Source organism: Patella vulgata, chromosome 9, assembly GCF_932274485.2.
Source record: "Patella vulgata chromosome 9, xgPatVulg1.2, whole genome shotgun sequence".
NCBI lineage: Eukaryota > Metazoa > Mollusca > Gastropoda > Patellidae > Patella > Patella vulgata.
In genome coordinates, this window is record NC_065887.2 from 24,163,946 (window position 1) to 24,190,640 (window position 26,695).

At 34.0% G+C, this 26,695-nt stretch overlaps 1 protein-coding gene across 3 annotated transcripts in view; it reads left to right on the plus strand.

Moving 5' to 3' along the window:
- LOC126831786 (innexin unc-9) overlaps positions 1 to 26,353 on the plus strand; it is a 160,676-nt gene extending 134,323 nt beyond the window's left edge. For 2 of the 3 annotated variants that reach the window (XM_056103483.1, XM_056103482.1), the window contains one exon: positions 20,900 to 26,353. In XM_056103483.1, the coding sequence (XP_055959458.1) occupies positions 20,900 to 22,115 (1,216 nt within the window). In that variant the 3' untranslated portion in view covers positions 22,116 to 26,353. Of the gene's footprint in view, positions 1 to 9,556; positions 9,870 to 20,899 lie in introns of those variants that run through there. The other variant, XM_050562431.2, reaches the window with a different exon arrangement.
- Positions 26,354 to 26,695: the final 342 nt, after the last annotated feature.

The window sequence follows — 26,695 nt, forward strand, 5'->3', positions numbered from 1 at the left end:
AAGTGATGTCTTCCCATAGAGAAATAAAAATGTAAAAAAAATATCAAATGTTAGCAGCTACAGAAGTAATTGAATGTTAGAATTTATGTTTGAATTCGCGATCGTTCAGAGACACTTCAGGAAATAAAGACCCTTGAATTATTGTCAATGTCAGTAAAGTTTGACATACGTATTGACTTTCTGGTCTTCATATTGACAGGCGACAAAAAGAAAAGAGATGACATACAACATTCCTCTAACTGTTGAAATCTTGCCTGGGGCCGTTTAGTTCTAACATATAATATGTATTTTTTTTAACTATGTTAACAAGAAATACGGTTAATAATTTGAACAAACGGTGGTAAATTGTTATCAAAAAAGATAAGTTAGATCAACATTATTTTCAGTTTATTACTACTGAAGTCAGCCATTTTTAGCCAAGGGAGCTTGATCATTGGTAATCAATTAATGGAACTTACTATCACTCTCCTGTATTGGTAATCAATCATATGTTTATGTCTAATGCGGTCGAGGCTATTTGGCTGAATAACATGAAAGTAGGGCAATATTGGTGCTATTTTAACGACCAATTTAACCTGACGTTTATCATCCGAAAGCTATTCAAGTTTTGGATTCTGTTCTAATACAATGCGAATCTGTTTTGACTCTTTCTGAATATTATATAAGTTTTAAGGGGGGTGGGGGATGCTTTAGGGTTCCGCTCCTTCGGAAAAAAAACAACATATAAATATATAGCTGTATGGATGGCACTATCAGGACATATCTCACACATCTAGTTTGTTTTGTCAAACAAGGGAAATGACGTCATTTGAACGTTATTTTTAGTCTTCCTCTCCCTTTCCCTTTTCCCTCCTTTTGCATGGCGATTTTTGTTGACCATTTGGTGTAGAATCAATGAAAAGGGTTTGAAAATAAATTTTTCTGCCAGGTTTTGGTGAATATTCATGATTTTGGAGTGGAAGGATACGAGAGTTGAGTGTTTTTTAGGTTGAAATTTAGGGCGGAAAATTGCATGTTTACTGATCTTTATTTCCAGTTTTCCATGGTGAACCTCATACGTGCTTTTGATCAAGTGGTTGCCACATGTTGCTCCATCTATGGTAGAAAGCGTTCTACCCAACGAAAATTTGGGGAAAAGTTAGAGCCGGTCTAACAGACGGGAATTTTAACATTAAAGTCAATGGGAAAATCATTGGTGATCGACACACCATTTGGCTCATTCCTTGGTTTTAACGTTACTTAGCTCAATTCCACACCGTTGCAACTAGTTGGCTATAATCTTTAACGTTACTTTCTCAGATTCATACCGCTGCAACTAGTTGGCTATACTCTTGTCGGCTAATACATAACTACACATTTACTCATATATTCACCAGGGGAGGTAATCTAATTATTGCTTGCTTTTTAATTTTCGTTGTATGCGTACACCTTGATTTTTTATAATTTGGTCTTCTTCCAAAAAAATTAACAGTATTCATATTATACATTTTCTCTGTCTATAATTTAATTTTATAAATGTTTTAGAAAATGTATTAAGAATAAATAGTATAATATTTTAATTACTAGAATTGGCATGATTTTCATATTAGCCGCTGGGTTAATTGTATTAAAGTAATTAAAGGGCATCTGACACACATTAAAAAGTATACAATTTTACTGGCTTTGTTTTATGAAACAGCCATCGGTTCACCAGTGTAATGTGACTGCATGCCATTGTTCGATCAAATAAAGTATATTGATGTAATTATAGTATTCTAATAATACGGAAGGGTGCTAGAAGTAAGCATCCGAACGGAAGTACCTTTGGGGTTTAATTAGAAGTTCATGTGTAGTAAATATGTTTCGACTTTTGTAAACCAGCACATGTAAGCTAGATATATTATGTATTATGTTTATTTATGGCCAGTTTTATTGAGTTAGCTTATATATTTCGATACGTTATCGTGTGGTTCTCTTTAAGCGACTATTGGCACCGTGTTTGATAGTGTGTGCATTATTATGAAGTAAAGTCAGTCCTTACCAGTTATCATAAATTGAGTGTACATTTCTCTTGAAAAATAAAGAACCAAAAGTTAACCATATTTTACTTATGACAACTTTTCTATTTTATGTTTTCAAAACATAATTATGAAAAATGGAATAAGCTATGAATTATTTGGGCTAATTAGAAAATGTCAAAACTACTGACATTGATTTAAAGATATATTTTATAAAGAAAATTGTAGACACGTCATTATTAAGAAATTCGAATCTTTCAATTAGTCTTGATGTATTGAAATTAATATAAGCAACGAATGTAGGACTCTCCACTAAACATTAAATTAACTCTTGATTATTGAGGCCAGTGGCAAGTTTTTTTTTACCACCACACTGTATGTATAGTCCAGTGAATACGGATCCGTTGCCTCGAATTGGCAGTTCTCAGATGGCTTGCAATGTTTGTGGGGTTTTGTGTCGTTTATATTGTTCTTGTTTTAGTTTTTATGGGTTTTTTAGTTGTGTACTGTGCGGTCCTCCCGACTAGATCAAAGCCCGTAAAATAAGAATTTATTTTTTTTCTAAGGAGTGAAACTCCATGTCATTTATGAGGAAACTCAGATAAATTAATAGACACAATTTATAGAACTTGATTCAATATACAAATCGTCGAATCCTAGTTGTCGTTCTTAAAGACTAATACCAACTTTGATCTGAACAACGCGATCAGCTTCTATCAAAAGGAGAACGGGGTAGAAATTACGATAGTTTGTTTATTCGAGTCTTCAATTTCGCGACGACTATTGAGAGCGAAATACGTTTAGTCGCACACCGTGTTTGCCAAGCGATCATAAAATATTGGAATGATTTTACTTAGCATTGATTTTCCATTGAAATGCGCTATAATTATTGGTTGTACACATTTCGCGGGATGCTAAGCAGATTTTCTAACTTGATTATCTCTTCAATGAATCGCTACCACGATCGGTAATGTTCTCTAGAATACTTATCGGGTTGTAAATCTTTCTGATGTCTTTCATAATATTAAAATGAGGAATTACAAGTATATTGAGAAGTCAAAGAGACATGTATTATATAAAGATCGAGTATGCTGTACACAATGCAATTGATCTTAATAAATCTTAAAATGCTCAATAAATATATGATGGTAACTGAAATAAACATATATACCACCACATTTTTATCAATCCATGAAATAATAATCAGCAGTTGCCAAGAAAGAAATATGGCCATTGTGGCACTTGTTAGATATTTGTCATATGCTCAAAGGTTTACAGATTAAAGATCAGGTATAATATTCGCCCATTTTAACTGTATTCGAAATCTGTTTTTGAATCTGAACCATATTATTTGCGAAGTAGATTTTATCTACTGCATTTCTATCAATTGGAAATCAGCATTATTTTTAACCAGCAATCCTATTTATCCAGTCAGAAGTATCAGTTATTTATATCTAGTTGTTTTAAAGATTGTGGTTTAGTTAAGTATGGGGGCTATTTTCCTTGGGTTTCATGTTTCTTAATGTTTTCTTAACTGAAAATGTCTACCTTGATTAGAATGGTTCTTGTATAATTACACGGATAGAAATCGAGCTACTACATTGTAGCCAAGATGGGAATTTTAAATTTCCAGACAACTGTTTTTGAAAGATGATCTCTGCTAGAGCAGGTGCAGTCTCAAACTGTAATTGTACCTAATAGTATACTACGATGTCTAAATATATCCTCAAGCAACGGGTAGTAGTGATTTGGTCATTACTGTCCGCCATTACTGTCAGACGTACTCAATGCTATATATCTCTTCAGTACAGATTCAATAACTATTAAGTAGATTCACAATAGAAAATGGTACCTATAAATCTTCACACTGCCAAGTTGTTTCTAATCAGATTAATACCAAATTCTAAATCATCTCGTTCCGTTTCTTTTGTGAGTCATGATAATAAACGAAAACAAAACAGAAAGTGGTATACCCTTTTATCCAAGTTTCTAATTAATCAAACTTTCTGATTGCTGCATACACCAGTAAAACTGTAAAGGTTTTGTTCAGATTGGATACATGAAACTCTCGATGTCTACTCCTACAAAACCTTGGTATAATAATGGCAGGTTGTACAACGTGGTTATTACCAAGCACTAATAAACATCATGTATATAAAATTTGATCCCTCCCAATTGCAAAATGATTCGCCTACTCAATAAAACTTTTCAGTATCAAATGATCCCATACTTAAAATATGACTCATGCACCAGTATGCAAGCTGTGTTTATAACAGAGGTTAAGGTGTATCTTGTGCCGTGCCTCATCTGTATGATCCACCCACACAACATAACGGTTTATTTATACCATTTCCGTTATCAATAAAATCGCTCGTCATATAAAGACGATACCCAAAACCTCAATAGACTTCTCGGGCAATTTAAGATTCGAACAGGGTAGGCTTATTCTTTTTGTAGAAATTTAAATATAACACTTCCCATTGGTATGGTAAGTTCACTTTACTGTCAGTCTACGTTTCGTTGTAAATTTGTAAGTTTATCCTGATTACCTGTTACCTTCTAAAGTTTTGTGTTCTAGGCTGAGTGAGATTATGGAAGATTACGAGGGGTGGCGGGGGTTTGTAGTATTCTGTACAACGATAACTATTTAAATGTACATGTATATTTAAACGAACTATATATATCCTTATTTTGTAAGTGGTGGGGGAATGGCGGGGTTCGATACCCCGGTTGTACGTGACAAGGAGTGGGGTCGCCTGTCCAAACTCGTGGGTTTTCTCCGGGTCCCACGATTTCCTCCCACTGCTAAAGACTCCTACGCGCACGCAAATTATTGAATTCAATTGAACCATATTATGTTAGACCCGAAATGACCTAGTCTGTGTCGAGTGGACGTTACGCTCTCTCTCTCTCTCTCTCTCTCGCTCTCTCTCTCTTACCGGGGTGATGGGTGGGGTTTGGGGTACAATATAACAACGATAACTATACACATATAGTTTTAAACTATAAATAAAGGCTTAATTTAGAGAAAGTTATTAATTAAACAGCTTAAAAATTAACTCTTGATTTTTCATATTCGACGGTTTGGGGGCCAGGGACGTCTGTTACTGTTTAAGAATATATCACTTAAAAATAAATGGTTCAAAGGAAAACAGAAGTCCTGCAATTAATTACACTTTACTCTGAATAAAAGTTGACCATGGAAGGTTTATAGTTTAAACAAAATAAAAAGAAATCAATCAAAGCCAAGAACAATAAAAACTACAACAATAAAAGAAAGATCTAATTAACTCCTCTCTAATAAAATTGCCAGAAAAACGAGGACGATCTGCTAATCCCTTTCGTGACGATTACTGTCCATTTGTTTTTTCTTGCAGCTAAATGAGATAGTAGCTCTAGTTTCCTTATAGCTTCGACTGATTAGCCTACATTGTTCGCCATAAGAATGGATTCTTAAACATTCGACTCAGTAGGACAAATACTGGCTTTTTATCATTAACATTCATGAAGAGCGATGCTGTTATCTTAAAGACCACAATGCAAACAGAGCTTTTTACAATTTTTATTTTCTTTCCTCTACTTTGTCAGATTTTTTTTATCGATATCTTTTATTTTCGCCACCTTTGATCAGCATGAATCCATCGATTGCAAGAGTTACCTTAGGGGGTCATTGCTTGATTATTTCTGACTGTATATTCAATTCCACTTAAGCTAGAGAAATCTCTCTAAATCAACTGTGAGTTGAGCACTGATTTCGATATCCAGACAACCATCTGCGCACCGTTGTTTTGATGAACTAAAATAAGATATCATCTTTCCGTTTGCGAATAAACATAACAATTCTAAAACAGCTAAGTCTAAATTGTTATGCAACAGCTGTAAATATCTCTGATCGAAAATTAGAATCAAGGGCCTTACATTTATCGATATATTGTGTTGAAGCAACTTTGCAAATTGTCTATAAAGATTAAGAGGGAACGTACCTTTATTTCCACATATTATGTTATGCAGCCCAATTTAAACAGTGTACAATTCCAGCTTCAGACAGGAGAAACCCAATCAAGAACAACAACTCAGTATTATGGTATATAGGATGCAGACCACCATTAAATTGTAGTTCGTCTATTTATAGCAATTCTCTCTCTGGTTTTTTTCTCCCCTTTTGCATGCCCATTTTTTGTTGATTTTTGGTCTAGAATGGACGAAGAGGTTTGAATTAACATTTTCTGCCAGGTTTTGGTCAATATTCATGATTTTGAAACGGAGTTATCATGTTGGTTGCGGTGATATGTACGGCAACTTTACATGTTTTAGTATGCTTCTTCAAGTTTGTGTATCTCAAAATTTTGGTGGTCAACCTCATACACATTTTAGTGCAAAGACGTGACCATTTGTTCCTCTTTCTGTAGTGAAAAACATTAAGCCCAACGAAAATTTGGGGAAACGTTGGATGAGGGCAAAGAGGCCAGAATTAACATTGAAATCAATGGAGAAATTAATGGTGGTCTACCTCCATATTTTTTGCTCGATATATACATTCCCACCCGTTTTATTGTGGTACTGATCTAAGCAACATAATATAGTAACCATACTTTGCAAAAACCATCAAATCAACGTAATTGAGAACGTTTCATCTGCTATGGTTTTCCCCTGACACTTTGTGTATCTCACGTCAATCAATATGGCGGACGAATAATTCCGTCCAGGCGAAAATATCAGTAGATTAAATAAGAACTCTTGTGTTTTGATGTGGAAGAGCTGTGAGAACGGTTTATATTTTGTTTGTAACATTTAGAACTGCGAAAATACACGGTGTGTGATACTAAATGTTTATTGCTTTTGTGAATTATCTCCCCTTGTCTGTGGCACCCAATCACAAGTTAATAACAACAAATCATCAAAAAGCGATTCAATCTGTCATCAAAACTGATTTCTGAAACTGATACCATCTGTCCAAATAATACTTCACTGGCATATTGTTGATTATTCTTGGCTAATAATTCCTATATACATCTCAAACGATCTATCCCAATAGGTGATAGAAGTCCGACAGGGCATATTTAGCCTGTCTGATCAACCTGACCTTTCACTACAAGAAGTCTCCAATGTTTGTTCTTCTTATTTTCATTATCTTGGAACCATGTGTTGGGTATCCATTTACCTGTAGTAATTGTGTAACGCCCATCTCATGGAGGTAAAAACCGAACCCCGCCTATATCTGTCTCTAGCACCGATCTCTATTCTAAGTCAGTTGTTTTCTATATGTTTGGATTAACTGGAATAGCAATAGTGCTATACCAGTCATTCATCGCCTCCATATCAAATAAATGACCAGTGTTGGAATATCAATACAAATTTATTTTTGTGTTGGTGTAACAAGGAGTGTTGTATTTGGGCATGACTAACGGGAACTTTGTTTTCCCCCATGACGCAATCCCAAAAATGCATAATGGAGTTCTTATTTGGAAACGTGAGGTAAGAAGCATATATACCTCTGTATTTTTTTCCAGACAAACCTTGTCTTATTTGAATGATAAAAAATAGAAACTAAAAACAAAACTGTTGATAGAAAACAAAGGTTATATAAGTTTTTAAAAGATTCAAAATAGAAAGGCTAATTTTAGTGATAAAATCTTAAAAATAAAACGGTTCACGTATGAACTTGTGATGTAACAGAAATGAGTATATATCTAGCATCTAAGTTTAACTAACAGGTGATTGTAGATTTTTTTTTTGGATGAAAAAGATATGGTAAATGTAAATCTAAAATAAACTATAAGGCTTTTAGTAAATTGTTAAGTCAGAGAAATAGATACTTGTTAATAGTTAGTCTATAGCCAACAGGTGTTTGTCTTCATGGTGGTCTTCTTTTTTATTTAATATGTTAATCCTTTTTTAAGCTTTCAAATTTATTGCAACATATGTGAATCATTGGAGCCTTTTTTTCAGTTTTATATGAATATACATTACCGAAAGATTTTCTTTTTGGAAAAGGTGTCAGAAATATGGCAATACAGGATAGAAGAGTAATGGTTGCTATAAGAGATTTATTGATATTTGGCATGACAGTTTTATTGATTGTTGACATGGAAATTGATTGAATTGAATTAAAACATAAGCTGGTTACTGAATTATTAAGTTAAAACACTATTTGTTTCCATTTTATGTAGCAAAACGGGAATTAATAGTTTTTAAATTGTTAGCTGACATGACAGTTTTGTTGATAGTTGACACAATAATTGAAAACTTGATCTAGTTAATCACATTTAAAAAAACCCAACTTATTTGTTTACATTATACTGAATAAAATAATAAGAATTAAGAGTTATGGTAGTTCACTGAACAAAATAATATGAAGTTAAGAGTTATGAAAGCTCACTGAATAAAATGATAAGAACTTACAGTTATGATAGCTCACTGAATAAAATAATAAGAATTTATATAGTTATGTTAGCTCACTGAATAAAATAATAGAATGTAGAGTTATGGTAGTTCACTGAATAAAAAAAAAGAATTAATGGTTATGATAGTTCACTGAATAAAAATAAAATAGAATTTTATGGTCTGAATATGGAAAACTGCGAAACGTTAAAGTAATCCATATAGAGATTTGAATCCATAATTACATTGTTATACATTTAGCTTCCAAATTCAATAAAAGAGTATATATCGAGGGTTTAGAACATAATTGTGATAAGTCAATATATCAAGCATTGTGACTTATCACAATTATGTTCTAAACCCTCGATATGCAATACAAATAAGTACAGCTATACCTCGACAAATACTAACAAAAGAACAATATAATAGATATATGCTATGACAAAGGATAAAACCTATAACTAATCTAACTTTTAATCATAGTCCTTAATTAAAATAATATATTATTTCATGTACAAAACTCTCAACAACGAATCATGTAAATATACGTTGCTGTTGTCATCAAAAGATGATTATTTGTCTAAGAACGTCTGCCACACCCGTATGTTTGCAAGAGAATTAGTAGAAGTAAATAATAATCACAATCTAATAGGAGATTATAAATTTGCGTATCTCGTGACGTAAAAGAATAACGTAATTGACGAGCACACTGTCGGAATAAATTGGAATATGAAACTCTCACAGCTGATTAAATAATTATGGTACACCAACTGTAATGCTATCTTTTAACACAGAACTATCAGAATGACCATCTAAAACGTCTCTAAACAAAGATAAGCAGAAATTTACACACGTTTACGCGTATCTGTAGATGATATACAACAGTTTTTGGTGTTTAACTCCGATAAATCGTACTAACGTACGTGGGTGCCTGATCGTCTAAAGGTGCGGAATCGAATAACATGAACTCAAGCTCTGTTATGTTATTACGTGAATAGATCTTCTCTCGCGCTTCAACGTGTACTATGCTCCATATACCACGTGGTTGGTGCCGAAGTTTAACCGAGTCAAGTTAAGAACCCCCTTCGTGCTATATCAGGCTTCTCGTTACCATAGAAACGAGTTCTTACCTTATTGTAGCATCTGGTTCATATGTGAAACAAACTAGATCACAATTGGTGCAGTTGACGCCATTTTTATATTCGTGTTGTTTCTGTTGGCCATTTTTTCCTGTCTATGGCATCTTGGGATTACTAAAGGTTCTGGGACGTTTATTGATCACGTGATGGGCCCGTGGGGTCGGGCAGACTATGGTCGCTCCCAAGTATACAATAACTACCCGGAAGATAGCGGCCGTTAAAGGGTTTATGTACGAAAGAGTTGTGTTTATTCCTAAGTGTGATGTGTGCGTTTCCGTGCACGTTATTTGATCGCATGTAAACCTGCAGTTATGACTCACACATAGCCTGAAAAAAACATGGAGTTTTTGCGGTAATATTCCTTTTATACTTGTATTTTTTATGCTTATACCCTACCCCCCGTTAACTATTTTACAATCAAATGTATGTTTTTAAATTTATATTTTTCAATATGATCTACTTCTATTAATAATATTTGAGATATGAATATATGGATGATAAGATCAGTTTGTTTAGGATTCAGTTGAAACCAATGTAAGGTATAACATAAGGTATTAAATATATGCTTATCATACAAATATATAATATACACTAAAATTTACTATTACCATTTAAGTATGGTATAAGTATTACAAGTCACGAAACTTATAAATACTTAAAATTAAAGAATATATGTATTTATTTTATAATAAATGTGATGTACTTATTTCATATACATTTCTCAAATATAAATACATTCAACAGATGCCAGTAACATACGTTACTCATCATTCGTGTATACATGGGTGTATATATATATATGTATATATATATTTAGAACTGTAATCATCTACATGTATATGTTCAATGATGTATGTACTTTATGTGTATGTACTCACGTTACGAACATTTTGATAAATATCTATATTAATTTCATTCAATAAATTCCAATGAGTGGCCGATTTGAATGAAAGTCATTACATATACATAGTTTTCTAATTATTTGAAAATTTTAATGACGTGAAAATGGTTAATTAAGTTAATAATGAGACGATCTGATAATTAATAACAATTCGTTCATTATTATGCAGGCGATATAATGAATAATTATAGATTTTATTCCGCCTATAAACTGAGTAATGAAAGTAAAAATGAAAGCCTACAATGTATTGTTTATAACTTCAATTCTAGTATCGATTATTAGAGCAATTACCATTGTCAAAAATCCTAACCCGGTTTAACCGATATAGAGTTGGACTGTTTAACAAGTTCAAGTAAAATACAGTAAACTCATGTATCTTATTAATATTCCAATTTATAATAAGTGATATGAAATCAGGTTATTCATCTAGAAACAGTTTACTTACTGTTACAGCTGTATGGATATTAACAATAATGTGATTATTTAAATAGATCAATGTACTTTATAAAATGTCAGCTAAAATTTAAAGTATGGTTAGAGGACCGGTTGTAATTGCAATGTTCATTTCCTTTGGTCCGTTATTGCCCAAAATCATAAACTTTTAACATATTATATCACCCAATATCTCATTTTGCTATGGTTATTCTAAATCCATATGACTCCTCAGCATGGGGTTTGACAGAGGTTACTGCTTGATACATGCTGTTTAATTAATTCAATTAATAACGTAATAATATTGAGCATATTATTTAGCATGTTTGTCATGCTTTCGCAAAAAAGACAAATTCAATCCAATATACTTTTACGACAAACATTCAGCAAGCATGTTTGGTTTGTTATCCATATTTTGCTTTACATGACCAATTTAATAGCCTTGTGATAAAGTACAAGTGTATCCAGTAATGTGGTAAAGTAGTAAGCCTTGTCCGAAAAATAAGAGCTCTCTCGGACCACTGGTTAATACCTGTCATGGGAGGGCTGAAAAATTAAGTTCTGTTTTAAGGGATTAATCCCGTCGGCTCATCCCTCCAAATGTGGACTTCAAATGATATTGTTTTACATTGAAACCCTCATTGAATGAATCATAGTATATATACGACTGTAAACATTTTAAACATTTTGGCATTTGTCACAAATAAGTAAAATTGTGTATTTCTGTTATCCAGTAAGAAAAAATGTATTGCACTTCTAACATTATCCGGTACATACATGTAAAACGTGGATGTTACAAAAGACGAAACCTACTTTACACTATGTTCCATATTCGCTTAACTTAATGAGCTGAAGATCATGTTTCCATACAATAAAACTTTGTGGTAGCAAGTTTATACAACAACGTTAATGGTCTCTTGAAGGGAGTTATTGGCCAAACCAATTCCGATGTTAATTCTTTTCTGAGACCAATCGACCTTTTACCCTTGTGTTAGTCTGGCTTTAAGAGTTGTTCAGACACTACATTGGTTAATGGTATTGACGGTGTATATGTGTCAGTAGTTTTCATATCAAACAAATACCATTTCTCGTTCAGTATCGTGCGACTCCGGTGTCGTGGCATGTAAATATGATTTATATACAAGACGTGGTAACGGAATAGCCTTAATGGTCTTCTTAGTCGATGTCTGGATGTGTAATATACGCAATGATCTTACTTCGTGCGTTTGTCAGTGGATGGCGTGTAATTCAAATAAATACAATTTAGGTCTAATATTCACCAAATTCAGTTTAATAATCGGACATGCTTACTCACGTGGTCATCAATTTCTCTAGTAGGTCCCTTGTCTAGTTTCGAAAATTCTTCCGGTCTTATTATAACTCCTTGATGTAACATCTAGCTGTTAGTCCCCAAACGAGCTGGTTTGTATTGAGTCGACGTTAGGCAGCATTTCGTGTTGACTGGATGACTCTGTTTCTATTGACATTACAGACAATCTACTTGTTATCTTCTATCACGTATCCATATGGCATTAAAAATCCAAGTCGTACGTTTGTATTTTTTTATATTAATGTACACAAATGTGTGGAAATACTCCTGTTCGATGTTCCAATTTGTATTGTGCATCAAATCGAATCTCAGTAATTCGTTGATTTCTTGAACCGAGTTCTTGACATGTACAATTAATAGGTTAATGAGGATTCTGGAAGGTAAAGTAATTCTAAACGCACGCACAAGAATTGACATTTGTACGGTTGAAAATGTTGGCATAATGTTAAGAAAAAGGTTTCCAGCTATTTGCCATCAACGTGCCTCTTTAAATATTTGACTGTTATTCCAAACTGGTACCTTGTCAAAATCTCTTGTTTGATAACGGGACTTATTAGGGTTAACAATCGAAGACATTGTGGGCTAAATTGACTGTTGGCTTTCATTATTACCATTTATGTAGGAGAATAGAGAAGTATTACTCAATATTATTTGTACAAATTGACAAATGTGAGATTGTCGTGCAATTCTGTGGATTATATAATTAGAATTGATTTTTCTTTGTTTCATTTAGAGGCTAAATATCACTTTCCTTGATAAATTCCGGTTATTTCCGGGATGTCTCCGAAGCTTTGCAGGCAAAAGCATTCACCAATAGGAAAGGTCATTTCCAGTTACGGGTTAAGAATGGATAATCTCCGAGTCTATGAGCCTTCTCACCATCTAGCCAACTATCCGTCTAGACTAAATCTATTTGTTAAGGCCAGCTCAGTTATTGTCACGGTCGCTGAGATGTAAATAGGTTAGGGCACGTGATTGTTGGCGAGACTGTAGGTTTGGTTTAAGAATCTGGGGAAGAGGTTAGGTCTCCACATAAACACTGACATAGCATTGGGCTAGGTCCAGGGTTAGGGTTAGGATTAGCGCTAGCCCTCTTTACAACTCATGACTTATAACGAAAAATTGAGCTGGTCTTATCATTTAGCCCTAACCGTGAGTCCACGAGAGTGAAATAGTTCGATGCCTTAATGTCGTTTATTTTGTTCACTACCATTGAAATTACAGGAAACGCATTATGCATTATATATAGACACACTACTGTTTCGTTCCTGGAAAAAGAAAGCTATAATATATACGTTTAATGATCACAGATTTATATGGTAAATACACTTTTTATAGCTCGATAGTTTGGTAGTTGTTGTTTATTTCTTGCAATGTCTATGCAGTTTGTCTTGTCCGCAGGTTTGTCTTATCGGTTTTGTTTGCGTGTAGTACGGTCTCCAGAAGTTATTAATATGGGGTTACGATTTAAATATTGAGTTAATTTCGCTTAAATGAACAAAGCCTATTTGATAAAGGTCTAACAGGGGTTTCATCAGGCTTATAGGATTTCAATCAAGGGTGTGGCATACTTTGTGCTATTAAATTGTCATTATTCTGCGTAAGCGGTTGTAGGTCTATATACAATGTTAGTTTCTATGTTGACCACAACTGTTGAAAATTTGAAAACTCACAACTCTGGGTTAAAACGCGCGAGATTTGATCAAATCAACAGTTTCAGTATTACGAGTAAATCAATTGCAAAGTGGTATTTACGATTTTGGCTTTATATTTGTTGAAGGATAAATGGAATTTAGATGAAATTATGTTAGATATGTTATTTCTTTAATCACGATTGAATCATGCCTGGCAGTAATTACAAAATAAATCAAAAGGTACACCCCGAGTCTATATTAATACGTACATGTACAATCCAAAAATACAATACATCACGTAAATAAACTACCACTTTGTTCTGTAAAGAAAGTTCATTGCTCGTTCTTACCAGATCTCTAGTGACGTCATATACCTGTATATTTTGGTAGGTGTGTGTTTTTGTTCTTACGATGATAATAACATAAGACAGGTTTTTAGGATACCGTTGGTCTATTGTAAGATGCCGAACTATAATCTGAACAGCCTGGGTATCCATAACGCCATCACTATGTGGGAAAACACTAACACAAAAAACTTGATTCTCTCTAATCTTTTCGTCGACATTTCTTCTGACACTGGCTTTGTTTACAATCGTCGAATTGTTACAAGATCATTCGCCAGTTGTTCTTGCTTCTATTTTGGGAACATATGTAGGTTTCTATATAAGTATTATAGCTTGTCTTAAATAAAAAGGTTTACCATCTTCAGATAAAAGTCTGCTTATCAAAATAGTTCTTGGCATCAAACCGGGTTTTGATACTGTGATTTTTAAAATTATTATATATCTACTTCACATTGAAGATGAGTTTTGATTTCTAGTAGAACAGGTGCCATATTATGCGGTTTCCCTTAAAGGAACAGTTTCGTATACTTTAGTTTCGTATACTATATTTTTGTGTGTCGCTTTTTTGTTATACCGATTTTGCACTGTTTCTATAAATGGATATGTACATCAAGTTTAAATATTACTGCCCAATCCTAACGTAGGGCTTTATAAACATTTTAGCACCAACTTTAGACACATTGAAAATAAATACCTTATAGATAACACCTGTGAATAAAGAGTTTATTAAAGTCAGTGGATCCTTTAATAAACTACATCATGGTCAAACATAAGTACTCAGATTTAATAATATGGCAACCAGTACAAAGTTATATCAAATATAAAATATTTAAACATTTGCATAGTTCCATCTTCATAATGTTGAAAATATCTAATAACGTTTTAAACGTCATTTGTGGATTATAACGTTACTGTACGGACTGATATCATTTTAAAAAAAATGATTTCCCTATAGGTACAGCCTTAGGTAAGTAAGATATGTGTCTTTTGGTCATAAAATTTACAATCTTAGTTTTGGGCGTATCAGACATTGTTCACTCCATCTTCATCAGCATATATGATAGATGGTACCATATTTTGTTCCGTTTTATTTCTGGTATACCATATTTTGTTGGGTTTTTTTCTGTTTATTAGGAAGTATGGTTCTATATTTTGTTGGTTTCATTTTTGTTTATTAGGATAGATGGTTCTATATTTCGTGCCGTTTTATTTCTGTTTATTTACCTATTGTACTATAGTTTACAGTTATTTACATATTCCATTACCGGTGCTATATTACTTAGTACACCCCGGGATGAAATCGACATGTAAACATCACTGTTTTAGTTATAAAATCTTTTGCTTGGAGTATTCCATGTTAACACCAAACATGTGTTTTGAATTTCGTCTTTCAATACGCGTACCTGTAAACAGTGAGGTAGAAAATGTTGTTATGGTTTCTTATAATTGAAAAACCTTGAGAATTCCAGTAATTTAATGTTTTTCTTTAGATACTTTTGTAAATTTCCTTATAAAAAATGATGTTCGTTAGCGAACAAGATGGACTAAAATGAAGTCTTTGTTTACATTTAGACTGGAGGTTGGCGTCACCGATTTGGCTATGAAATATTTCAAATTAATCTTACAAAAGCAAAATTCAATTTACGGTTGTGAAAAAAATTCATAACCTATTTTTGCATTCTTACGGTGTAACACCACCACTTGTATGTAATAGCGCTAATTTGGCAAAAAAATTAGCAAGATCCAATTTAATATTTTGGCAAAAACAAGCAACAGCAGTTTCAGTATGTAATATTGGACGAAGATGAGCCACGTTTCGAAAAGCGTTAGTAGTAGGCTATCAAGTGAACTGCCACAATCTTTGCTTACATTTAAAATATAAGTTATGGTCAATATAAGTTTGTTTCATACAAACGCATTTATTTAAGCTATAAAAGTGTGGCGTTCGTGCATACTGTAAGGTAAACAGTTATTATTTTGTCCTGTTTCCATGTAGTAATATACGTCATATAAATAGGGTATATAAATAGGGCCTTTGTACGACTATCTGGGTATATTAACTATCTTAACACACGTCACCATGCGATCTAACCTCGCAGACAAATTAATCCAGTTTTTAAATTTCAGCTCAGCAGCTACACGTCATTTTTAGATTAGTTCAAATCTATGTTTTACTATGAATTGCCTTTCTGAAAAATCGTTAAATAAGGAAATGAACTAGAATCCAAGTTGCAATATACAGAGTTGAATTATCATCGCCTTGAATCTATATAAAATTTGCTTGACTCCGCAGCTAATTAAGGCTGAGGGTTGATGATGTCTGGTTGTTTATTGATGTTTTATTGAGCAGGATTATTCAAGAAGGTAAACTCGCGTTCTTCAAATTAGAGAAGGGCTTGTGAAGCAGGTTTAGATAATGAGAAATTCAATTAAGAGGACTTTCTTCTCAAACACTCGAGTTAAAAAAAACCCTAAAGGTTGACTATATAAACATGCCTCTTCGTGTTTTGATTTCATCTTATGTGTTTTTGATTAACAGCTATACCAGCCAGACTGAATAAATCTGATCAGACTCGCTAATAAGATTTACCATTCGGACAACATCGTATTTGAGTTGGTGAACGTGGCTTATTAAAGGATCCGCACCCTACTTTAATTTGACGTGTTCCACATCACGGATTATAACGGGAAATAAAACAAACCTAAACTCTTTTTCTAAATCAAAACACATCTTGTATTTCCAATTATTGAATTTGACGCAATTTTGCGTAAGCTTTACCTTATTGAGTTACGTTTATAAAATCTACTCTGAAAGTTGTAACGCCATATTATATTTCAAATTACGAATTTGTGCCGTCTATTGTTTCGCACTTTTTAATCTGCATGCGTCAACTCGTATACACAGTTTGTACTTATCCCATGAACACACCATATGCACTTTACTTCGATCAATTCCCTGATATAACATTCCGCGAAATAAAATATCCCATTCTCATTCATGTTATTAATCATTGTTGTGATTAGTACGTACATCACGGTGGTGATGACAGTTCCCAGAATTCCCCAATGACAACTAGCTATCTATGTAATATGATTGGCTATCTCACTAGAGCAGACGTTATATTACTTATTAGTTTGTGGATAACCCCGGTCTGTCCAGTGTAATAGGCAGTGTTGCTTAGCTAATTTATCAGACTGTTCGTTTGTCTGCAGTATAAGAGAACGTATTAAGTTAGGTTATTATTAAATCTAGACCATATATACGGATAATAAGCACGCATCGGTGGTCTATATAAACCTCCTTAATCATATTTATACATCGTATAAATGTCATCGATAATTTATCAAATTAATTGAAGTATGTGACCGCTAACTCTAATCACATTGCGGATTCTTTATCATTTAATCATGTCCAGTTTGGCCCCCATAGCTGCAAGTTGCGATATGCTGCGTGCGACCATGCATAGATTTGTTTAATCTTATTAAACATCCAATATTACTTCTCCAGCTTTGCCCCCTATAGCTGCTTGTTGTGACATGACGTGTACGACCATAGATTTGCTTAATCTATTTAAATCACCCAATATTACTTCCCCAGCTTTGCCCCCAATAGCTGCTAGTTGTGAAATGACGTGTGCTACCATAGACTTGTTTAATCTATTTAAATCACCCAATATTACTTCGCATTTCTTGAATGTGCAAGAGTTTGGTTGTACTTTATTAGATTATTAATGTATAGTAGAGGACACAGAAGGGGTTGCTCCACAAAGGGGTTCCCATAAAGCAATTGAAGAATGACCTTATGAACATTGACATTACGGTTAGAATTTTATATCGCAAACTATGCCTTTATATACGCATGTACCCTTTAAGTAAACCGACTGGCTATGGCTGGAATTCAGAGGCAAAGATAAGCCATCTTCGCATAAACAGGTGGGATCCTCCAAGTTGAAAGGTCAAAGTAGAATTGCCGTAGATCGGGATGATAATTCTACATAAAAAGTCTAAATATGCACGAACACAAAAATTCATCACGAAAACAAATACTTTATAACTATTCCGTTTTGTTTTTCAATTTGATAACCTCATTGAACGAATTCATATTTATCATGCAGGGTTCTTAATCCATTTTGAAACGAACCGGCCACTATTGGGTCAAATGAGGTCCCGGTAGGACGTGGGTTTTAAAATTATAAACTTCCATTCCGTTTAATGTAACCAGACTTCGACAAAATAGCTCTGCCATATAGCTTTCAATAATAATAACGTCAATATTATTAAAATTAAGCCTCTGTCAGCATGTTCATGAAATAAAAAATCATAATGGTAAACGCTATCTAAAACTAAAACTAGCATCGCTGGTTTATTGACATAACTCCAACCGACGTCACGTGTCATCGGGGGATTCGGCATTGGAGATTCTGTCGGAAAAATAGATTATTAATGGCTGTTTCTAGGTGTATTCGGTGTTCTATTGGAGGATTATATTCAACTAAGATTTAAATGTAACTAACAACTGGTCAGCGAAACCCTTAAATTTATGATCCAATTATTCTCTACCGGTACCTGGAATTCATACGGTTCGTCGAAGACGCGCGATTCCCGAGCGAGGTGCACAATCTATGCCGAGATCGTCTTCCTGGGTTCCTTCCATCGCAACGTGGCTATTCACAAAGGCAACTTACTGGACCTGTTATGAATAATTGCAAGCTTGTTTTGGGTTGTTTTTTTTACCGAATTATCAATATTACCGTTACATGTGCTAATTACTCGGATTATGAACCAATGGCCGATTCTCACTAAGGTATAACTGTTATTGTAGCCGACAAGCCAGTTGATTGGCTACTTAATCCCGTCTTCATTAGCCCAGTTCGGAGCAAAACAGTAGGACGTTAAACCCCATTTCATTTCTTTTCATTTCAGCCACTTATCAACAAGTAATAATTAACCCGAAAGTAGATTGATTTATTATACCCGGTTCATTGTTTTACCAATCGGCTTGCTTGAACTTCAAGCGGCTAAAGCCGACAAAAACCGCCAATTTGAAATTTAATTAGCCATAGATAAATCGAATTAAAAACTCTTCGGGTTAATGTGTGCGCGTTGGGTCATAACGCCTGCCATTGTGTCAAGTGGCGTGATTTCGACTCCCCGCTTGTACGTGACAAGGAGTGGGTTTTCTCTGGGTCCTCCGGTTTCCCCCACTGCTAAAGACCCCCTACGCGCAAGCGAATTATTGAAATAAAATTGAACCATATTATGTTAGCCCCGAAATGACCTAGTTTGTGTCGGATGGACATGAAACCACATTCTCTCTCTGTATAGCATGATGGGAATGACACTTGCTTACTAACTCGTTCGTTCCTGATGTAGGTAGAAAAATGTCCTCGATCTCTCGGGATCTGGTCATGGGCGAAGGGCCTGAACTGAAAAGTGTATTGTCGTTCGGTGTATGCCATTGTGTATTCCCTCATATAACGCACTGAATAGCGTATTTCCCTCGTGCAAAATTGGACAAATACGCACAATCACCCTTATTAAAGTTAAAAAGAAATCGAAGCTTAATGCGTGATAATAAATGTTCAAACTCCCACTTATCCTAAGCCGTTAAAATAAATAAATGATATAAAGGACTTTCTGAAAGCTAATATCTGAACGAACATAATAGTATTTTGACAAGCATTATATACGATTTAACGATCATTTAACACAATAAACGTGATAATAAAGTTCCTGGTACATCATTAGCTTCGCACTGGGCATGTTTTTTTTTTATAAATATCAAATAACATCGTGATGCTGTGAACAACAATTGTTGTAGAAAAGAGCATTTAGTAGATAAATATACCATATAAATGGCACAATGAGTGCAATTTATTGTGATTATCGGTTACCCTATCGTTATTAATACCATATTATTTTTAAATAATGATATGAATAAATTTTGTTAAGTCAGAATAGTGCATTTGATAATATGCATTGTACTAGTGGACTTGGTGCACCCATATTTAATTCATAACGGTTTAATTTGTGCTTCATGACCTTAGTCGAAATCCAGGTCACCCCGAAAACCCTCATACATTTTGTGTTTAAGACTTGATCCTTTATCATGGATGTAAAGATGCTAAAGTTTCAACTAAAGTATACGTTTAACTTTCCTGAAAGCTTTCCAGATCTTTCGAAAGACCATGCACTTTCTTACATTTTGTCCCCTTAAATACCAACTTACCTGTGCTCTATTTTCCTTGTTTTTCATTTTGTTTTTAATTTGTTTCTATGGTATTGATTTAAATTTGTTTGAACCCTTGCACCAAGGTTTTTGAGAGACTTCCAGTTTTATTATGTATTAAGTCACAATTTTGAATCATATTTATAAGACCTACGAGTATTTCCTTGTTTGATCACAGACACGTTTTTTATGGTTACCCCCCCCCCCCCCCAAACCCAACCAATGTATATGTAAGACATATTTGATGCATCTTGGATAAGATTTCTGCAATGTTTATTATTGACATGGTGTTACATTACGGCTGCATTGGTTTAGATAAAAGTTTGATTTACGGAAACATTAACGTTTACGTTTTGGTAGGAAATCGTTGATTCACAGTTATTTGGCCATCAAGAAGATTCTGGATGGCGTGGTGTTTCATTAACATTGTACATTGTATATATCGAGTTACTTTAAAATATATCATTAACTTTGTTTTCTGGTCATTTCAATTTTCAATTTTTGTATTTCAGGATGGACAGTATTATTGGCTCGGTAGGGAGAGTAGCCAATGTCAAGGTTCGTAACGACGATGACTTGGTGGACCGTTTGAATCATCTATACACGACTGGTATACTTATAATATTCACAGTGGTGGTTAGCGCTCGGCAATATGTTGGTGACCCTATACGATGTTGGTGCCCAGCCCAATTTACAGGAGCACACGTGGACTACACTAACAATATATGTTGGATCTCTAATACATACTATATACAGTTCCAAAATCAGATTCCCGTCGAACATTCATTTCGCAAAGAGCGAGAGTTGACTTATTATCAATGGGTGCCGGTAGTGCTTCTGATTCAAGCCTTGATGTTTTATCTTCCTTGTATAATTTGGAGATTACTAAATGGTCAATCTGGAATCAACGTAGACAGAATTGTCAGCCTGGCTTCAGACGCACAGTACGAAAGTCCGGAAGTTCGGATGAGGACCATAAAGTATGTCGTTCGCCATATTGATCGTTGCCTTGACAACCAACGGGAAAGCAGACATTCTTGCTGTGTTAAATTACGTCATATCCTGTCAGCTAAGCTGTCGTTATTATGCGGAAAGCGTTATGGGAATTATCTTGTAGCTGTGTATTTATTAATGAAAGTTCTTTATATATCGAACGCAGTGGGACAACTATTTATGCTTAACGCCTTTCTAGGAACGGAATACAATGTTTATGGCTTCCAAATTTTGGAAGACCTGATCGAGGGAACGGATTGGACAGCATCACATCGTTTTCCACGAGTTACATTATGTGATTTTGATATACGACAATTAGCCAATGTACAGCGACATACTGTTCAATGTGTGCTACCTATTAATTTATTTAATGAAAAAATTTACATTTTTATGTGGTTTTGGTTTGTGTTTGCTGCCGTTATGACCTGTTATTCCTTTGTCGTATGGTTATGGCACATGGTGTTCCCAACTTCAAGGATGCAATATGTGAAAAAATTCCTTAAAATAATGGACAGGTTAGGTTCTGGACCAGACAAAAAATTAGCCAGTCGTTTTGCGTTAGAATATTTACGTCATGATGGAGTATTTACGTTAAGACTTATAGGTAAAAATTCCAGTGATATAGTCGTAGCAGAAATTATATCGGGCTTATGGGATATATATCGCGGGAAAAAGTCCATACAGATTCGGAACACATCCATTAACAACGGACACGAGGAGGTTGAAGATGTCTAGTCAAGTTTTGGCCATATTAGGATCTTAAAACTTCTGACATATGGGAACGAGTGTGACCATGTAATGCGAATAGGCGATTAGTTGCTTCTTCGGCCAGTCCAAAACGAATGGTCTGCTGTATGTGTCAAGGGTCGTCCTTCGCATTTTACGAGTAGACAGAGTTTCCCCTCAGATGGGTTACACGTGAATTACGTTCCTTGAGGAAAATGGCACGATCAGTTCCCCGGAAAAGTCCCTTAAGCATTACGGAGCTATCCGATCTCTTCCGAATCATTCCGAAGATACGTTCCTAGCCTGTGAAAGACGTTGTGAGTCTTAAGGCTTGTCGCGACGCTAACGAATGAATATTGACTGATCTATGTTGATTGTATGATTATTATTTGAAGAGCACCGATGGTGAACGAAGATGACATAGAGTGTCCATTATTAGTATTGTGGCCACAGGCAACAGTAAGCATGCATATCAAATCTTACAGAGATGCGTGTCATAGACATGAAACCAATAATATGGACATACTACAGTGTTGTACGAATAGTCTGCTTTCTATTTAGGCATGGTCCTAATTCTTTATACACACAAATTGTTTTAAATCTACAAATGCACAAAACAACTGAACTTAACTCAAACGGAACATTAACCATCGAGGAGTTAAAGATTCGTCAAATTACTAATCCTCATTTTCTTTCACAGTTCCTTTGAAATACTTCTCCAAATGTTAATAACACGCCCTCCTTCTTAAATTAGGTTTTGGGATTTTTTGCGCACATTTTGAGGTCGTTTACCTTTACCTTTAGGTCTATCTGTGATCTGTATCGCTATATCTTATAAAACAATAAACACTGTTGTTGCCCATAACGACGATATTCCCATTACACATTTTGGTTTCCATATTTTTGTAGAGAATGAGACTTACGTCACATATTTTGAGATACTATATTTGAAGAAACGTGCAAATCAACAGTTTATTGATTGACACGCTTACTTTAAAATCAACATTTCAGTGATGGTCATGACATGTCTGTAGGGAAAAAAGTCAGGTTAAAAAGAAAATGACGTATTTAAGAATAATTACTGTATGCAAAAAAAAATATTTTCCAATAGTCCTTATATGCCAATAAAATAAACCCAGCACAGTGTGTTTAATTCAATTTCTGAAATTATTTGAAAAATGCCAAACAAACAAAACAGTGCTTCCAATTACAAATTTGTGTAGCGATTTAGATGACATCAGAGTCAAATCAAATTATGACATTAGAGTTATTTAATTTGTAGAATAGCGATAGTTGGAACCATTCGGTTAATTCTTTTTATCACAATGGTGAGTCCTGATTGTGAAATATTAAAACGGAATGCCGATCACACAATAATAGTAAATAACCTATATATGCCTACTTATTACCATCCATGGCCATTTCAAGAACGAAAATGACTATAAATTAGCCGAGAATAGAGGATTCGCTTCCTGTGATATCATCTTAGGTGAAAGCGGACGTAAAGCCCCACGAACTAACGGATTCGCTTTGAAGAGAACCTAAAAGAATTAACTGGGTGTTCCGAATGATTATATAGATTTACTTTATAATTTATAGATTTAATATATGATTTATAGATAAGGTTTAGTTTATGATTGATAGATAATAAGGTTTAGTTTATGATTGATAGATAATAAGGTTTAGTGTATCATTTATGAATAATAATATTTAATGTATGATTTATAGATGATAAGATAACGTAGCATACATCCATATCTCTAGATTTTAGTTTCAATAATGTCATATAATATGATATTTATTTTATTTATTTTATCATGTCTCGTGCAATATGTGATTCATTGTGATTAAAGATTTGTTTTTATAAAGACAATAGATAGGCTAGTTTTGTATTTATCATAACTTTATTATATATACATAATGGTGATACTATAGTTAATTTCGAGGATGTGTTTGATCCTCATTGTTAACCTAGAACAAGTTCTCGAATGACCAGACTTATAGACTTCATTAACCAGCATACTGGCTTTATCTGTCTAATACCTCAAGCTTATTAATGTGCTAATGCCTACATTCTTAGTGGCACTTGGGCGGATGAATTACGAAAAGAGTAGTTCGATGACAATCGTGGAAATAATACTCTTCGGTGTATGGGATTAACGTAATGCTCCACTTGTCGCAAAATTCTAGCACACAAACTAACGTATTTTAAAACTTCCTAATCAGCACGGCGCACCTTATCATTGTTCACCATGCATGCAGAGTTACTTTGCTTTATAAAAAGAAACACACCTGTGTGAGAAAAACGATGATATAACCTTAATCTAGTAAAACTACCATTAATCACCAGTGCTATCAATTTCACCTCATAATATGATGGTTAATACATAAGATACTGTAGGTAATAGGCTTATTTAGAAAATTCCACAGACTCTTGTCTGTTAAACTAACTTCTGGCGTCGATTTTATAATAGTACATGTAGTTCAATCGAGTATATTACTTCCAATTATCCGAATGTTACATAATATATATGTATATCAATTTCTGCTCATGATATTCTGGTTGTGTCATAACATACTGTAATAAGGCAATTATACAGTCAATAGTTCTACTCTCTTATTTTGAAAATTGAATATGTTAAATGACCTGGATTGTTGTGACTACTACCGATATAGATATAGTTTTCCATTTGCTACTGTTCCAACTGTATCACTACTTACCGGAAGTACACAGAAATTTTCTAGTCTTTATTCACTGCTCATCGCACTGGAAGTACTTGAGAAATCTTAGGCTGCTTAAAATATGTGGTTTTCAGAATGAGAGAGTGATGTTTTTTAAACAGTTCTATAGACTTATATATGCTAAAACTATTTATTTTATTTAATATTTATAATCTTAGGATGTTGAAGTTGAAATCAACGTCATTATTTAAGTAATTTAGAATCTACGTTATGTTTTAGAGTGTTTATTCCTAGTTATTTTGTTAGCCTTAACCAAAGGATTGCATCATATCGGGTGTAACGTATATATATAAAACAGTCTCAAGGAGTTATCTCCCGTGTTGTTTCAAGTTTTTCATTTGATAAGAATGTATATATAATATATACATCTTACCTTGTGTGGTTCTAAAATATACTAAACGATGGTTTTTAAAAAAAAGTGCCTTTATCCGAGAACTAACAACGACCTATGCACATACCATGATGGCGTTTAAGAGGGATCCTTCAATTTATTCCGACAGAAAGCCTCAATTGGATGTCATATAACATGGTCGCTTGTCCATTCAAAAAGTCTGCTGGCCATCCTAATTGTGTTGCATAATTTCTATGCAATTTGTCAGAAATATCACCAAACATTTTTTTATTACTGTGATACCATTATAATGTCTTTTGTTTTATAAATCGTGCAATTAATTTGAAATGATCTTTAAGTTTTTAACGAGCGTGAGGGATACTGCTAGTCAAGTTTATTTATTTATTTGTTTAAGTTTGAAAATAGTAGTTATTATTTAAGTAGCTAGCTAGTCAGTGTTACTTTAATTTATATCATTACTTATTTCTTTACAAACGTTTTTAGAATTCTTTCTCCTTCAAATAGCAAAAATTCAGGAAACACACAGAGAAAAAGTGTAGAACTTGTATATCATTTTCCATTATAGCTTTGTTTTTATTCGTTAAGTCAAATTAAGTACTTTGCGAAGCTATTTGTTAAACGTTAAAAGAGAAATCCTCGGCTATTTACGTACTTGAGGTAAGAACCTCTGAATAAAACGCACTTTGTTATTTGCCCTTATTACTCCGCGTAAGAAAAGAAATCCAATAAATGGTTCAGCACAAAATCATACGCCAACGGAATCCCCTCCATTCAATAGTTTTCAGTTTGTCGCTTTAACGCCACTTTACCATAGAGATTTGAACGAGACAACGGTGATTTTGTTTTTTTCATTGAAAATAGTTTTCGATTTTTTTTACATGTATACATGTATAAAGAATATAAAGCGATTCTGTTTAAAGGAGAAAGAGTTTTATTAGAACTTTGGTGTGGTTATTTTCATAATATATAAACTTTTACCAATCATAAACTATTTATAATAACATACTATTTCAAAACATATGTACAGTCTGTTTGTTATTTTGTCATTTTGTAATTTAAAACCTGGGATTTTGAATCCTGATGATCGAGTGTTGTTTCTTTTTTTCTTTTTCATTTTTCATTTTAACATTGAAAAATATTATTAAATAATGTTTACAATATAAGTTAAACCCGTCTTGTTATTTATGCCATCTTCACAGTGTCAAGGGGAAGGGCACGCGACTTCATTGTACGTTTGGTGTTTCTTTAGTGCTCACTTGGGGGTTGAATGGCCGAATGGTTAGCCATTGAGTCAACTGGTGTGGTTTCGATTCCGTGGATTTTCTCCGGGTCCTCCGGTTTCCTCCCACTGCTAAAGACCCGTGCACGAAAGTGAATTATTGAAATAAAATTGAACCATATGTTAGTCCCGAAATGACCTAGGTTGGCCACAATATGTGATAAGATTGATAGGATCACCACGATTGCTCCGCGATTAAAACAATGATTTCAATCG